At 31.0% G+C, this 14,053-nt stretch overlaps 6 protein-coding genes across 6 annotated transcripts, besides 1 other annotated feature; 1 reads left to right on the forward strand and 5 right to left on the reverse strand.

Annotated features, from left to right (window-relative positions):
• Window positions 1–18: 18 nt before the first annotated feature.
• On the forward strand, window positions 19–1,305 carry TVAGG3_0966370 (uncharacterized protein; the record flags this gene model as incomplete). The annotated part of the gene is made up of 1 exon (XM_001581473.1): window positions 19–1,038. One exon carries the CDS (start codon window positions 19–21, stop codon window positions 1,036–1,038), a length of 1,020 nt encoding a protein of 339 aa, XP_001581523.1.
• Window positions 1,306–2,623: 1,318 nt separating this feature from the next.
• TVAGG3_0966380 (myotrophin family) lies at window positions 2,624–3,460 on the reverse strand (the record flags this gene model as incomplete). The annotated part of the gene is made up of 1 exon (XM_001581472.1): window positions 2,714–3,460. One exon carries the CDS (start codon window positions 3,458–3,460, stop codon window positions 2,714–2,716), a length of 747 nt encoding a protein of 248 aa, XP_001581522.1.
• A 77-nt stretch (window positions 3,461–3,537) lies between these two features.
• Window positions 3,538–4,584, reverse strand: TVAGG3_0966390 (protein of unknown function (DUF3447); the record flags this gene model as incomplete). The annotated part of the gene is made up of 1 exon (XM_001581471.1): window positions 3,538–4,584. The coding sequence occupies one exon, from the start codon at window positions 4,582–4,584 to the stop codon at window positions 3,538–3,540; it is 1,047 nt and encodes a 348-aa protein (XP_001581521.1).
• A 686-nt stretch (window positions 4,585–5,270) lies between these two features.
• On the reverse strand, window positions 5,271–7,051 carry TVAGG3_0966400 (uncharacterized protein; the record flags this gene model as incomplete). Its single annotated transcript, XM_001581470.1, has 1 exon — window positions 5,306–6,790. One exon carries the CDS (start codon window positions 6,788–6,790, stop codon window positions 5,306–5,308), a length of 1,485 nt encoding a protein of 494 aa, XP_001581520.1.
• Window positions 7,052–8,222: 1,171 nt separating this feature from the next.
• TVAGG3_0966410 (uncharacterized protein) lies at window positions 8,223–8,978 on the reverse strand (the record flags this gene model as incomplete). The annotated part of the gene is made up of 1 exon (XM_051253573.1): window positions 8,223–8,978. The coding sequence occupies one exon, from the start codon at window positions 8,976–8,978 to the stop codon at window positions 8,223–8,225; it is 756 nt and encodes a 251-aa protein (XP_051079147.1).
• A 2,725-nt stretch (window positions 8,979–11,703) lies between these two features.
• Window positions 11,704–14,053: part of a mobile genetic element that runs on past the window's edge.
• On the reverse strand, window positions 12,701–13,633 carry TVAGG3_0966430 (uncharacterized protein; the record flags this gene model as incomplete). Its single annotated transcript, XM_001581468.2, has 1 exon — window positions 12,701–13,633. The coding sequence occupies one exon, from the start codon at window positions 13,631–13,633 to the stop codon at window positions 12,701–12,703; it is 933 nt and encodes a 310-aa protein (XP_001581518.2).

Below are 14,053 nucleotides of genomic sequence, written 5' to 3' on the forward strand. Positions count from 1 at the left end.
TGATTAAAAAGTGTCATAATGTTTATAAAAAATTATCTTTCTTCATCAGTATCTGATATAGATCATCTTGCTTCGAAGATGGAGGCATCTGCCAATGACATCAAAGCACAAGGTTCTGCCTTTAATATGCTATGTACGAGCTTAATGGACTTAGTTAATAAAGAATGCCAAAATTATTCAGAATATTTTGGAAGAATTGTAACAAATTTCAATGCTATTACTAATGCTTATTACAAATGCGCAGATTTGCACCTCAGAGCTGCAGATGATCTTAAAGATATTTCAACAAGAAGAGCTGTCGTTCAAAGAATGGAAAAAGATATTGATACAACGAGAAAGAAACTTGACGCAGTCGTTGTTAAGCAAACATCATTAGAAGCTATAAATCCTTTAACTCCATCACAAATGAATCAATTACAAGAAGCTAAAACAATGAAAGTTGAATTGGCAACACAACTTAAGGGATTATTAGTTGCATTCCAAGAATATAAACCGAAATTTGACAAATTTGTTTTCAACAGAGTTAAATCAGCTTATGAGCATTACGGTCAAGGCCTTGAAATCAAAGGATCACTTGAGCTATCTATGTACAACTCTGTAATGATTTTATTCCGCTCGATTCGTGATCATGCAAAGAATCCACAGCAAATTATCTCATCGTACAAACCGCAAGGTGTTCAACCAGATATAGTTGTTAAAGATACTCCAAATCCTGCTCCACAAGAAGAAGCTCCTAAAAAGAAGAAAGCACCAGCAAAAAAGAAACCAAGACCAAAGAATTCTGGAGAACCAGGTGAAATCGAAATCAAAGGATTTATGTATGATGGAAAAATGGACGAAGAAGAGAAGCAACAAAATAATCATCCAAATGAAGGCGAAAAAACAGAAAATAAGGATCTGTTTACATTCGATGACGAAGATAAGGAATTCAACGTTTCCTATCAAGTTAAAAAACAAGAGCCTGAACCTTTTAATCCAGAGATCGATGAATCAAAATTGGATGTCAACGAAATTGCCAAAGAACTTAATTTAGAATAAAATTATCTTAATTACTAATTCAACATTTTCTCTATATTCGCTTACGGCTCTTCATTGAGGGATATTCCTCGATATCTTTTAATTTTTTGGAAAATTCGGGAATAATATATAGGAAATGAAAAATTGCAATCAGTGTGTCAAATAGAAAAGGGTAAACAGGTTTAAGTTTCAACATCTTGAAATTCATTATTTCAACAATAAAAAAATTTTGAACAGCGTTATTTACAACTTGAAACGCATCACAAATTATAAAATAAAGGATTTTTAAATTTATTAAGCTTCAATTCGCATTCAACCACAACCTTATAAATTCAAAATATTGTTCGAACAATAGTGTTCGATTGTTTATATTTTTTTCAAATTTGCTGCCTTTTAGAAATTAAGTAAGAACAATGAAAGGTAGACTTTTCAGTGTGCCTCAATTTTTAAATTTTGAAACAGAGCGATATCGTTTATGGTTCCACATTTCTATCGGCCACTCCCACAATTTAAATCATTTCATTTTAATGATCTGTGATTTAATCCTTTTCCTAATAGGACTGTTGCTTATAATTGCTGGAAGTCTTGGATCTGTTATCAAATCAGGAATATGGTGGTCCTACATCAAAAATGATTTTCCATCAAGCAACAACGATCTCGCCAAAAAATTATACATATATATCCTCCTCACATGGGTTCTTACAGTCGTCTCGATTGGTTACATTATGATATTCAAGTGTATCACGTGTAGAATGAGAAAGGAATCTTTGATAAGGAATATTTTATTGCTTATTTATGAGATAATCAGAATAGTTATATTTGTTTTTATCTGTTTACAGATTTCTCATTCAACTAAACCTAAATGTAGTGAAATACATGAAATTGGATTTTATCCAGGTAATGAATCAGCAGGATATCGTGATTGGATTGCTAAGAAAACTAAAGGAATGAATCAAATGGAAACAGAACAATTCATGGTAAATCTTCCAAATATGAGATGCAACAAACCTCATCATTTGATGTTTGCCTTTTTAATTACAATTTATGTTGGTTGGGGAGTGATATTGTTGGTTGCTATTATATCTTCCATTCTCCATTGCATATGTGGAACTAGATCAGACTTCATAGTTGTTGCAGAATATGTATGAGAACATTAATTCCAAAATTCATTATAAAAAATATATTATTAGAATTTTTTTTTTGAAAATATGAATTTAGTAAATCATTTGAAATTAAATTCAAAGCCGTTATTTCTATGCAATAATGGTCAAATGGTTTCAGTTCCTATAGCATCTTTCAGAGATCATGATTATATGACATAATTATAATTTCAGTATTGCAGCATTTGGTGAAAAGTATGGTTGAATTCAACTTTTCACATATAGTTGTTTTTATTAAAACATATGTACAACGATTAAAACAACCTATCATGTCAGCATATGGTAAACAACAAAATGGTAAGGCCTTGATAATAGGATGGTTGTTTAAACTGTTGCACTATGCTTTCCTATATTTGCTGCTGCTGCAAAATTTTGCAAATCAAACAAACAAAAAAAAAAAATTGAGAAGTGGCAAATAAAAAATTGTTTTTACCTATATACTCAGTGCCAAGATTCTCTTATTTTTTGTTTATAATAAGTGCCTTAGAAATATGGAGAGAAGATGAAAAAGAGAGGCACTTGATACCGAAACATTATCATTTTGCTCCATATGATTTGAGGAGTTTGACTGTTTCGTTACAATGTTTTTTGGATGCTGCACGAAGAGGGGTGTCTCCAAATTCATTTCTTTTGTTGATATCTGCACCATGCGAAGTAAGAAGTTCAGCTGTTTCTTTACTATTATTTTCTGCTGCTAAATGAAGAGCTGTGTATCCATATTTATTTTTTTCGTTGATTTTTACACCATGCGAAAGAAGAAGTTCAGCTATTTCTTTACTATTATTCCTTACTGCTGAATGAAGAGCTGTTTCTCCAGTATCATCTTTTTTATTGATAGTAATACCTTGTGAAATAAGAAATTCGGCTATCTCTTTACAGTTCCCATATGTTGTGTGATGAAGAGCAGTCATTCCACATTTATCTGTTTCATTGACATCCATACCTTGTGAAATAAGAAGTTTGACTGTTTCCATGCTATTATTTGCTGAAGCATAATGAAGAGCAGTGTGTCCTTTATCATCTTTTTCATAGATATTTGCACCATGTGAAATAAGAAGTTCAGCAATATCAAATCTATTATTTCGTGTTGCAATATGCAGAGCAGTTTGTCCCTTATAATTTTTTTCGTTGATATTCGTGCCATGTGAAAGAAGAGATTCGGCAAATTCTTTATAGCCACGTTCCACTGCAATATGAAGAGCTGTTTCTCCAAATTTAGTTTTTTCATTGATATTCGTGCCATGCGAAAGAAGAGGTTCGATTATATCTCTACTATCATTCATTGCTGCTTTATGAAGGGCGTTGTATCCATATTCATCTTTTTCACTGACATTTATACCATGTGAAATAAGAAGTTCGATTATATCTTTACATCGATATCTGCACCTTGTGAAATGAGAAATTCGGCTGTTTCTTTGCTATTATTTCCTGCTGCAAAATAAAGAGCAATCCGTCCATCTTCATCTTTTGCATTGATCTTTGCACCGTGCGAAAGGAAATATTTGCAAAAAGATGGAATATTAAGAACTGCCGATTTAATAAAACATTTTTTAATATCTTTAATTTGATCCAAATAAACCAAAGATGATTCAAAATTACGATATTGTCCGCAATAACTTAATTTGATCTTTATTTTGTGTTCATTCATCAAGAATGTAACAAAATCAATGTTGTGTGAAATAATTGCATATCTCATGCATTCTTTATTTGGCGTTTGAGATTTCAAACATTCACTCATGATCTCTGGATTTCCTCCTAAAAATGAGAATTGTAAACATGTTTCAGTTATTTCAGAGTTAAATTTTGTTCTTAATAATTTGAAACAATCAACTGCTCCATGGTAACAACATAATTCAAGTAATGAATATCCTTGTCTAGGACTTAATGAAAAAAATATGGGATACAAAAAGCTGTTTCTTAGTATTTGATCTTTATCAAATCCACCTCTTTCTGTGAAGGAGATGAATGTTTCTTTGTCATTATACATAATTGCTTTGTAAATTGTATTTTCTGTGTGAATGGATAAATTTTCTGTTTGAATTTTTTCAAAATCATTAGATTTGTCTAATTTAATTCCATATTCTTTATAAAACATGTAGTTAGAGATAATTGGAATTCGTCTGACTTCTTCCACATGATAATCATCAGATATGAGTTTGGCAAGAGATAAATATGACTTTGTATAGCGATTATTATACGGAATAATGTTTAAAATGTCTCCCATAATATTATTGGGCGGATATTTCTTCGAATCAATCAATTCTGTTTTGATCATTTTGTAAATATCATTTAATTCTTCTTCTTTGTCCGTTTTTAACTGATAAAGTGCATTATATATATCGATTTCGTGTATAAAGATACTTCGCAGCTCATTGAATTTATTCTTTTTAGCGCCTTTTTTAGGCATTAAAAATTTACACTTTTCCGACGTTTTGTCAGGGGCGCGAAGCGACCCAAAATGTCGGAAAAGTGTAATTCTCAGATATATGATTATTTTTGCTTTTAATGCCGAACAGCATTTGAATCAAAAATAATCGTATGTCTGAGAATTATAAATTTCATATATCAACATTTTGCAATATCTTATATCTTTAAAATTCATTAGGAGAAAAAACATTATGTTAAATATGTGGGAAAAATAATGAAAACAAAGATTTCGGAAGTAATTTATGAATTTTGATCTAGTTCATAGATATAAAATAACACAATAGCTGTAGTGAAGTCCAAAACAAGAAGGCAATCATTTGAAAACTTATATTATAAATATCAAATATTATAATGAATTCATCTAACCCTATGGTATTAGACAGAAAACATTAAAAATACGTATTGTCAAATAACTTCATTAAATTCGATTTGAAATCAGAAAAAAATTATAACGTTATGAAATATTCTTTAGTAATACAATATATATATATATATATACATGAAATGTGTTCTTGTCTATACACATTAGTCGTATATTTTAAAGTAAATTCATTATATGAATTCAATTTGATTATGCAATTACTTTACAAGATATCTTATAAGAAAATAGTGTTAGAAATGCAAAAACCCATATAATGATCATATAAAAAAGTATTAATATCAATATAAAAAAACATATACAAAAAAATTTTAGCTACAAGTTAATAGTCATCATCTTCATCTTCTTCTTCGCAGAAGGTATTATTAATCTTCTCTATGACTTCTTCTTTATTAGTAAGTTGGAGAATTCGACTTAATACTGTAACAACTTTTCTTTTTATCTCAGGATCACCAAGTTCATAAAGCATATGAATGTTATCAATGAATTCTAGCTGTCCGCTTGTTTCATCTTGTTGAGATAAAAATTTATGCATCAAAATTGAAGAAGTAGGAATATTTGACAGGAAATCAAGAAATTCTATAGCAAGCTCTTTGGTTTTCAGTGAGCCAGAGTCCAAAAGAAACATAACATGGTTGATAAGATGGTCAATAATGAAATTATTGAATCTTATGTCATTTTGGAGAGCAGGATCTAATGTACTTGTTGTCACTGGTACTTGAACAATGATTGTCATTAAATGAACAATTGAAGGCAAAAAGTCTGGATTTGATTTTTCGTTGAAATATGTTGTAATGAATTCCAATGGTATAGTCCCTATGCATTTGTTCATAAGATCATATATTGAGTTTGTATGTTCGTCGAATTTTCGATTAATCAGATCTTGGAATAATTGACTAATTAAATTGAAAATTGGTATCTTTAGAGTGGAATATTCCTGTTGGAAGAGAATGTTTCGCAATTCTGATTCGAAAATGAATTTAATAATTGTAAATTTGTTTTCATCATCTTCATCTCCGAATTGTTTGAGTCCATTGGTTATGTTTGAAACTGTTTTAGCTAGGAAATCATCTGTTGTTTCTTGTTGAATGGAAATCGAAATAAAATCAATTGAAAGTTGAAGAATTCTTTCGTAATTTCGTTCAGTATATACATTCAAGCAAGAAACAAGTAGCGAACTCGTGGATTCGTAAATTTTCGATTGTAGAAGATTTTTCATATTTTCAAGAAAATTGATCAATTTACAGTAAACACAGTTAGGATTTACTTCATTTTCGCATGTACAGTATATTATTTCGTCATTTGATGGCGAAACTATAAATAATTTAATGAATTCGATGCAATTAATGACGATTTGCAGATTTTCTATATTTGCAAGTGAGATATCGCATATCATGAGAAAGCCATTCATTTCTGTAAGTAATTTCATTAAATCGTCTGAGGTAGAAATTAATAAATTTATGATTTCAATAGATATAGCAATAATTTCAGGTGCAAAGTTAGGAATAGAGCTAATTATTTGTGGTAATATTCCAAGTTCTTCAATAGTAATCAACTTTTGTTGAAATAATTCTAAATCACTATTGTTATTTTGAATTAAACTATTATAAAGGTATAAAATATCCTGTGGAGAGTTAGAGAATGAATGTATTTTAGTCTGAAATTCTTCAAAGTCTTTCAATGATGATTCATCAATTGATTCATCGATGTCATTTTGCGAAACTTCGTTCTCGTCTTTAATTGAATTCAATAAGTCATTTGAATCCTCATGCTTTGCATCTTTTTCATCCTTATATTCATCAAACATATGAAATGTGTCAATTTTCACTTAAAGATATGAGCTCTCAATTTCGACCCCCAATATACGTTTATTTTAGTTTCGGCATATTAACATGAAGCACGAGCCAAACCCTTAAAGACGTGTCCTCTAGTTTTGCCAACTCTTTCATATATTGTAACTATTTTCAGGAAAAAACGCAAATTCAAAATTAGAAATTCACATTTAATCGAGTATAGTATTAAATTACTATCTTTCGTACACGGACCAAGCAACAACTCAAGGTGCATGCTCATTACAGACAAAATCCCTCTAGTGCACTTAAATTGGGTGAGTTAGCACCAAACAAGCCATAAGTTAAAGATCTGAACTGCTCCAGACAATGTATCACTTTAGTTATGAATGCACCAGAAATCCGTCCCAAATTCATACATTTCTACGCTAATCACGATAATAAATATACTATTTTGTACTTTTTACAATAAATCTCTCTTTGTTACACTACAAAATCAATGTGCATTTCGTTGCACCAGTTTTGAATCTTGTTAAATAATGATTTTTGTTACTTTCATGATACAGTCCCATTTAGTAAACGGATTATTTACAAAATAAAAATAAAAAATATATTTTTTATTTACGATTTTTTATATTTGGATTTTTAAGGCATAATTTAGAAAATATTAATAATTTAATCGATTTGATATTAAGAAAGACATTTAAAATTCATAAAAGATCCAAATAATTTCATATCCAAAGTTATTAATATTTGAAGATTTGAGGAAAGAAAAGGAGAAAGATTGCATATGAAATGTTTTCAAAAAATACATCAGAAATTGTAAAAGAATTTTAATAATTAATAAGATTTGGATGGGTTAAAATTTGTGATGAAACCACCCGATGCTAACTCACGCCACACATAGACAGAAGCATTCTATCACGCAACCACCCGATGCTAACTCACGCCACACATACACAGAAGCATTCTATCACGCAACCACCCGATGCTAACTCACGCCACACATACACAGAAGCATTCTATCACGCAACCACCCGATGCTAACTCACGCCACACATACACAGAAGCATTCTATCACGCAACCACCCGATGCTAACTCACGCCACACATACACAGAAGCATTCTATCACGCAACCACCCGATGCTAACTCACGCCACACATACACAGAAGCATTCTATCACGAATCCACCTAATTTGACATTAATTTTTATTAATCTTATTTTCATTACTATATGCAACCAACCAATTTGACATTACTTTTTATTAATATATTTTTCATTACTATATGCAACCACCCAATTTGACATTAATATTCATAAATATATTTATCAAACTTATATGCACCCAACGAATTTTCAAATTCCTATCAACCACTTCTTTATTTTTATATTTTACAATTCTTTTATATACAAATTTAATACAAAGTTTTTATTCACTCATCATCTCTACTTCTTTATTATCTTCAATCTCATTCTAGCAGCTCTCGCATCTTTTACTTCCTTCATTAATTCAGGCAAGTATTTTTCCAACCAAATTTCTGGTTTATTTTGTAATGCAGATTCATAATTTTTTGATTGTTTTTCCAGAGAATTGATTAAATCTTTGGCATCTTGGAACGTTTCAAGATTATAAAGCAGTTTTACGACTAAAACTGCTTTATTTTTATCGTCAATATCAATAAATTCTGCGTATTTTGATATTTCGATCGGCGAACTCTTTTCTTTGTGATCCACGAGTTCATCCTGATCACCTACATTTTTATCGATTGGGAATTCTATGATTTCACCTACGTTTTCTCCTATTTTCATAACATGTATGCCTGCAGAGGGAACATGACTCTTATTCATAAAGAAATCCTTGCAATATTTACAAGGATTCTTATCAGTATTAATATCATTATAGGAGAATCCGCAATGTATGCATTTTTCGTTTAACAAGTCATTCTTCTCGCGTTTTTGCTTATTAATGGGATCAATTGATTCATTAATCCTAATGATAGTATCATTCAGAATGAATTTGATGAAAGTAGAAAAGTTTCTTGCTTTTTTTGCAAGTTCGTTAATGTGTCTATGCTTACCCTCTGCACTATTATTAGTGCTTATAGGTGGAATGCGGTGGTATGCTGCTAAATGCTCTTGATCTTTATATATCTGCTTCCATTTTTCCAGCTGCTCATCTGATATATTCTTTGTAGCATACATTTTCTGAACCGATGGATCAAAACATTTGTAATTGTCCTCAAAATCTTGGGCCGATTTTGATAATAATACTATCAGAGCAAAAACATGTAGTAAAGTATTATTGCCCATGGTTCCGAGATAGTGCCTAATACAGATATAATTTTGGAAATGATTCGTATTCAAAAATTTTAAAACTCCAGTACCTAAATCGCTCATCCATTTGATTCTTGAAAAGTGCTCCATAATGTTTAATGATTTAAATTCAATATTCATGGCTGTAAGCCACCGTTGATAAGCAGCGGATGATTCGCTGCGCCCTATGTATATCCCTAGAGGGTAACCTCGCATATAGTAATTACCACGAGGAAAAATAAATATATATTTCGGCCATGAAAAAGTAGCATCTAAGTGAATTAAATTACACTCCAACGCCAAATTTCCTGATTCGCTTGGAATATATATAAGAAATTCTATAGGATTTCCATTGACGAATAAACTATCACTTCTTATCGTTGTGCTATAATTTACATAAAATTTCCCGGGATATGAAGTTAAGATATCACCAATCTCATTATCATGCTTTATTTTTTCCTGTATTTCATCTTGCAGAGGATGTCCTGGGAGATCAACTTTCGTTATTTGAATGTACCATTTTAACCTCCCTGAAAACTCTTTGGGTAATTTTATGTTTTTCATGTTTTTTGGTACAGTAATCATCCACAACGTATCTGATACTTTTGAATATTCAAAGGATACGATTTTGTCATACAATGTGAAATTTTTAAAGGGGAATAATCTTCGTTTTGAAGTAGAAAATAATTTAAGTTTACAGATCGATCAGAACTTATATTGGAAAGGCCCAAATGAATAAATGCTGGCATTTGTTCCAAAAACTTCAATGTTTGTTCATAAGTTAACACATTGATATGAATACCAGGGCTTATTAGAATTAATTGCATTGATTTGAGTTTTTCAATATCAGTATTTTTAGAGCATTCAAAACAAATATGGCAACCATCTATTGTAATTGGAGACCGATCAACTGGAATTTTTTCTATGGATTCATGAAATTGTTTGATCGCTGTAAATTTAATACCCATGATTTGTTCAAAATCTGCTTGAATTTTTTTGTCAGCTTTCAAACAAGCTTTTGCTAAAATTTCCAGAAGGTCATTGTTTTTTATTTGATTCAAAACATTAAAGTTCTTGTACATAAAATCATTATTTTGAATTAGGGCCTCATGGAAGATTAAATGAATCTTTAAACGAATAACTTTGCTTTCATTCAAATTCATTACTGATATAATATTATTTGTTGAAACAATCGAAGAGAGTAATGGATTTCTAAATGTAGAAAATAACTCTGAGATATTGTATGCAAAAGATAAAACATACTTGATTTGGTTTGTAAATTGATAAGTCTGCAAATTGAATTTATCATTCATTTTGAAAATTGTTTCGTTTGGGCTTGACATTATCAATGCTTTCATGATTGGTGTAACATTATCTATATTACACGAATTTAAAATATTAATTGATTCAAATTTAACTGCTAGTTCATAGAAAGAATATTTACTATTATCCAATATAGATCTGATACGTATTTGATAATATTCTTCACCATTTTGATTTGTTTGATCTGAAATTAAAACATTAATAAAATCTTCGATTGTTAAATCACACGATTTTCCTGAAAAAGCAAAAATATTCGAATATCTTTTATCGCCATTAATTATTGCTTGTATTAATGGTTTAGAAATTCCTGCTTTTGAGTATAATTCCTGGTCAAATGAAAAATTTTGTAAGAAACCTATAACCTGTGCATAAAATTTGGGGCGGGCAATTATAAATGCTTCTAAAAATTTAAGAATATATTGTTCCCCTAGACGATGGATTTTGATTTTAATTTGACTGAGATCTGTTTGCAAATATTTTTCACTTATAATCATATTTACCATTTCTGTAAAAGCTTCAGCGGATTTCTGAAATTTAGGTGTTGTTTCATATGTTTGAAGATACTTTACTTCATCGCTATTCGAGATAAAACGCTCTTTGAGTTCCTCCAAATAACAAATGATAGATTTATTTTCAAATCCAAATAATTTATGTCCAAAATTATATACATTCTTAATATTTCTGTTTAATTCTTTGATTTTTGAAACGATTTGTCCCCAAGGATATGATGGTGAATCTCCGACATATGCATTTGATAATGAATCCAAAACAGTGAATTTAGGTTTACCATCTTGATAAGTTATTTTATTTGTATACCATTCTTTTTGATAGGGTTTATTGGAAGAATAATATAAAATTTTTGAAATATACCCATCTGGATAAATTGTTGAATCAGAATTTACACTATAGTTAGTATGGTTATGTTGGGTACTGTGGCACTGCGTTCCACCTTACCCAATACTTGTGAATTTGACACTTTACAAAACCGTTAACGTATATTTTACAACACAAACGACAACACTAACTTAACCTTAAATATTTACAAAGCCGCCAACCACTTCACTAACGAACTCACTAATGTAAAAAAATAAACGTTCTCACTATCGTTCTCACTAACGACTTCACTAATGTTCTCATAAATTTTCCTCAATATCTTCATCATCAGTGTTAACCCTATTGTAGTCATACTTGAAGCCATAAACTTTCTCTAACTTCTTAACGTACAATTTACATAACTTACCTTCGTCATCATATGGTTTAATGATATAACTATTTCTATCTTTATACACAGTCAATGAAAAGTCAACTGGTCTCGGATGTATTTGAAAGAACATGTTATGCTCAGGAAGGAAGAATAAATGTTTAAATGTATGTTTGTTATATTTTTCGATTTGTATGAGTTGCTTTTGTTCTGTCATTTACATCCAAATAAAAATTTTCATTAAAATAAAAAATAAACTTAAAAATTAATGATATCACCACCCTCACACGTATGAAAACATAGCGCAAAAATAAATTTAGGTGAAGTGGTGAGATCTCACCTGTTTTTTCACCTCTTTTTTCACCCGTTGAATTCATTACTTTATAACTCTCTTCCTTGGTTTCTTTTTAGTTGCTTTCTTCACGTCTGTCTCCAACTTGACTGTCTTTCTTCTTCGTCCGTAATGATACCAATTACTTCCACCAGTCAATGGGTCAAATGGTCTTTCGTAAGGGTTTCCATACATTCCATAGGGACCATACGGAAGAACTGCTGGTGGAGGAAGAGTTCCATCGACTCTATTTAAATGCATTGTTTCACCTTTCATCTGGTCATTAAAGTCTTTTGCGTGTTTTGCAAACTCATCGTCCTTTCCTAAAGCATTTTCTGACTCAGTCGCAACCAAATTGGATGCTTTATTTATGAGCCCTATTTTATTTAATCTTAACTTCTTTGCAACCCAGCCTCCAATCTTCCCTTTATTTGCGTCTAATGTCTTCGAAAACCTTCCTCCACTCATTTTATTTACTGCGTCATAAGCTCCAAGTGCTTTTGCTCCAAATGCTAATGCTTTTGTTCCCATTGCGCCTAAAGCTGCCCAAGCTACCATTTACACCATATTAAAATCATCTCTCTTCAATATTATCTCATAAAAGTTCTCGTTACTGGAGAAAGTCAATGAAACATAAACATTCTCATTCATAAACTTCTTTCTTATATCATCTATTCGCTTCAAAATGTCTGAACAATTGCTAACATCTTCTACAACAGTTATTTCATCATGAATGACCTTCAAGAACAAGCTCATTTAATATGCTATTAAAATCATCTCAATAATGAGTCCATCCTTTCCATCTTTAGGTAGCACAACATCTTTCATTGAAGAAGGTTCGACAAGTCTTATGTTAAACTTACTGACAAAGTTTGTTATACTATAATGCTTTGGCGGCGAATACATGTAGTTTGAAAGACATAATATAGATTCTTCAGCAAATTCACTTATACTGGATTTTATAACAATGTTCTCACGAGACCAAATACCACCAATTGACAATCTTGTAAGCAATCCTGCTGAACCTTCAACTGTAAACGTCGATGGTAACATTCCACGAAGGTCATCTATTGACATCTTTGAGTCACTGAATTTAAATATTTTCTTAAAGCAATCGTCATTATCTAACCATGCAATAGCTTTGAAGTTTTCATTCGAATATACATCTGCTTCATTAAATGTAAAACCTGACTTCTTTGCAGAGATGACTTTAAAATCTATTGAGTTTGTTTCAAAATTATATGCTATGCTAACTTCTGAAGGTAATGGATGTCCTTCCGCAGTCAGTTGTTCTCTCACTACCGTTTGAAGCTTTGTGTTAAAAACTTTCATGTCATCTCCTGTGTCTAGGTTCACATACACAGCAACAGGAAAACTATCTTGCTTCTTTGTTTCATCATTATACCTCAAAACATTAAAGTTCTTCAATAATATTGTTCTTCCTGCTGGAATACTTCGAACCTGTCTGATTTCAATAGCTTTCTCACCTCCTACATACTCTACCCAGTGCCTTGGATATTCATAAGTATACTGACTTTCTTGAATTTTGGTAGGTTTCATCATAACGTGTTCATAGTATATCTTTATACTCTTGTCAGTTAGACTCGGTGCTATGTTCTGAATATTTCTGACTTGCATTTTTAATGGAGATAAAATGAAGCATTTAATACATGACGTAGATGAAGACATGAATGAAACTACAGACAAACTTAACTCTTCTCTCATTCTTCCTTTCAGTAAGGACTATGAGTTCTGTTCAAATGGCGTTTATTTCTATTGTGGAAAGATGGGTTCAGGTAAGACATTTAATTTAATTCGTCATATACTCATAACAGAACGTTTAGGAAATGACTCATATTATGACCAAATCATTATATCAGCAACTTCAGACTCTATGGACTCAACAGCGAAAACATTTATGTCAAAAGTTCAAGCCTCTGTCGTTAAAGTTCCAGACAGTGAACTCATTGAATTTCTTCAACGTTACATTCGACGTAAGAGGAAATATTATGCCATCGTTGAATTTATACAGTCAGGAATGCAAAAGACTTCTGAGGAGATGGAAAGAATTATTGACAAACACCACTTACGTCAATACTCAGGAGTTTA

The sequence above is a fragment of the Trichomonas vaginalis genome, chromosome I (assembly GCF_026262505.1).
Source record: "Trichomonas vaginalis G3 chromosome I, whole genome shotgun sequence".
NCBI classification, from domain to species: Eukaryota; Parabasalia; order Trichomonadida; family Trichomonadidae; genus Trichomonas; species Trichomonas vaginalis.